Genomic DNA, 2658 nt, shown 5'->3' on the forward strand with positions numbered 1-2658 from the left:
TATATTGTACATTGTCTCCGTACTTGCGTTACAGTCATTTCAATCTTTTTGGTGCATATTTCGTTGAGAGTATTTTTTCGGCAACACGATGTTTATATCTACGCAATAATTGTGACATCAGAGGCGTGTCGCTGATTGGACTATTCTACTCCGACAGAATACTCATATTCAGTGCGTTATCAGTGGAAGTAATGAAAACGGGATCTGAGGTCGCCTAGAAGGTAAACAGTCCACACATTTAGCACAACTAACTCACTTATCAAATCCAGCAGGTACAGTCAGTACTCGCTGCAATATAGCAGCACCGCTCGAAGTCAAGATGTCGTCTTGCGACGGGAATTCCAGCTTTCGCTTTGCCTTCGCATTCAAAATGACTGGCTTGAAGGATCGAATGCGAGCGTTTGCAACCACTGCTGGAGGGGCTATGGATTTTAGTAATCGGAGTGAGCGATTGTAGATAGGACTGGTGGACTGGTTAAGGAGGCAATTGAGAGACAGATGAAACACATTGAGGTAATCAGGAGTGTTCATGCTGGGCAACACTACACGAGCACCTAGCTGAGCTATGTGTACGACATGCCAAAATCTAACACTTACAAATGTTGAGTTGACAACTGCTGCTTGTCTTGAGATTGACATGTAGGAGCAGGTTGTAGTGTACTTTGATAAAGTAGAAGCTTATCACCAAAGGAAACCATACGTACAGTATCCAAGACGATGTTTTTAATCCTCGTATATCTTTATGGTTAGATCGGTGAGGCACTTCCAATGTACTGATCTTTCACATCACACAGAGCGCTGCACAAAGTACAGTTGCGCAAATGCGCCCAACCCTAACCCATCAGCAGTGCAAGCTCTCGTACGTGCGGGCGGTGTCAGATATCCAAGTAGGAAGAAAAAAAAAGGCAAATATGGATTCTCAACTATGCAAAGGCTTGATACAGAGGTATACCTTATGTGTTTTTCGTCTACTAGTGTAGCAAAACTCTCGACTACAGGGCCGTATGTACTATATCTTAAATAGGGTTTAATTACAAATGTTACCGTAACGTACCAGCATTGTTAATCTGTCCTATATTTGGGTGCCGTGGCTGTGAAGTGTAGTTGATTGATGGTTTGGAAGCCCCTATTAATTTGTCTAGTGCGCTCAGTGAGCCAATTTTCAGTGCCGCTGGAACGAGAGTACATCATTAGGATTTGGGTTTAGGGGTTAAGTGAAGTTCTCGATCAATATATCAACGTTTGGTTGGTCTATTAGATGACGACGATATGTAGTGATCTAGCAAAAATATAGTTGTGCACTTAGATTGTCTTGAACTCTACATTGTAAGTAGCTGCAGACTGATGTTCTTTAGCGCAATCACAAAGCGGTTCGAATGTCCACGTCAGCGTGTGCGGACTCGCTAAGACCGACTTGTTGTCGATTAACAAAGCACAGAAGAAAGCGCATATACAGTGTACCGAATGCAGTACATAAAAAAAAGAAAGTAGTACAGTTCCCCACGGCAAGCAACAATTCCTTCACAAGACATGTTACATGATACACATATATGGGAAGATGAAAGTACACATCTACGCATGTATAAATTTGGATTGTTTCTACAATGATGGACATGTTGGCTGACAAAGATCAAACACGAATCATATCATTCCGAACTGTGTGACACATACCGTCTAACATCGGACTATCAAGACATAACCAAGCGAGAATCTTTCTCATTGGAACACATACACACCATCAGTGCTCAAAGAGAGCTGTTATGTACATAAAACCAATAGAGCGAAACTCAAGAACCGAGAAGGGGATCAAAACACATACACACCATTCGCTCGCCCAGAATAAGCACCCGTCAATCGTTTCAAAGCACCGTTTCCTCCATCTTCCAAGCTCTTGACAGGCTCAGTGTGCAACGGATCTGTGGATGCCGCAGGCTCAGTCTCTCCGTCATAGCCTTGATCGGTATTGCTGCGGTCAGCGTCCATTGCTGCTTCAGTCAGACTTTCATCGTCATCATGCACGTTTTCACTATCGCTCGCCTCGTATAGTAAATGCATCCGCGTACCGGCGTTCGTTGAATGATCCCCATCACGAACACTTCCTTTGGGTTCCTTATCGATAACATCCGCTATATGTCTATTTGTGGCCATTGTATATCCATTGTCATACATGCTTTCATCTGCATCCATATCGAAGAATGACTGCAATCGTGTGTTTGTCTCATCTACATTGTCCTGTCCGTTCCGATCGGATGCGTGTTGTTGTAGTTGTGGTCGATTGCAAGGAATAGCTCTCCTCCGCGTACTAGTCTCAGCTGTCGTTTGGTGTATGGAGGGCTGATGTGCAGAAGCATATCCAATCAATACCGACCAATGGGTGGTTAGTGAGATTAGGTTAGCCAGAATGATAAAATACAGAGTAAAGCTCGAATCTCGCATATAAATATATGTTAACGAATTGAAATAGACTCTTGAGTTACAGAGACGTCTTATATTTTACGTCCATACGTTAAGAAACGAAATATATATATTTTTAAATATATATATAAATATACACACATATGCATACACACACACACACACACACACACACACACACACACACACACACACACACACACACACACACACACACACACACACNCGCGCGCGCGCGCGCGC

The 2658-nt window shown here is 43.1% G+C and overlaps 1 protein-coding gene across 1 annotated transcript; it reads right to left on the reverse strand.

Annotated features, from left to right (window-relative positions):
* Positions 1-252: 252 nt before the first annotated feature.
* Positions 253-2316, reverse strand: SARC_14124 (hypothetical protein; the record flags this gene model as incomplete). The annotated part of the gene is made up of 3 exons (XM_014291744.1): positions 1824-2316; positions 1055-1171; positions 253-422 (listed from the first exon to the last, which is right to left on the reverse strand). Exons 1-3 carry the CDS (start codon positions 2185-2187, stop codon positions 253-255), a joined length of 651 nt encoding a protein of 216 aa, XP_014147219.1. The 5' UTR covers positions 2188-2316.
* Positions 2317-2658: the final 342 nt, after the last annotated feature.

This window comes from Sphaeroforma arctica (assembly GCF_001186125.1).
Source record: "Sphaeroforma arctica JP610 unplaced genomic scaffold supercont1.4187, whole genome shotgun sequence".
Classification (NCBI taxonomy): Eukaryota; class Ichthyosporea; order Ichthyophonida; genus Sphaeroforma; species Sphaeroforma arctica.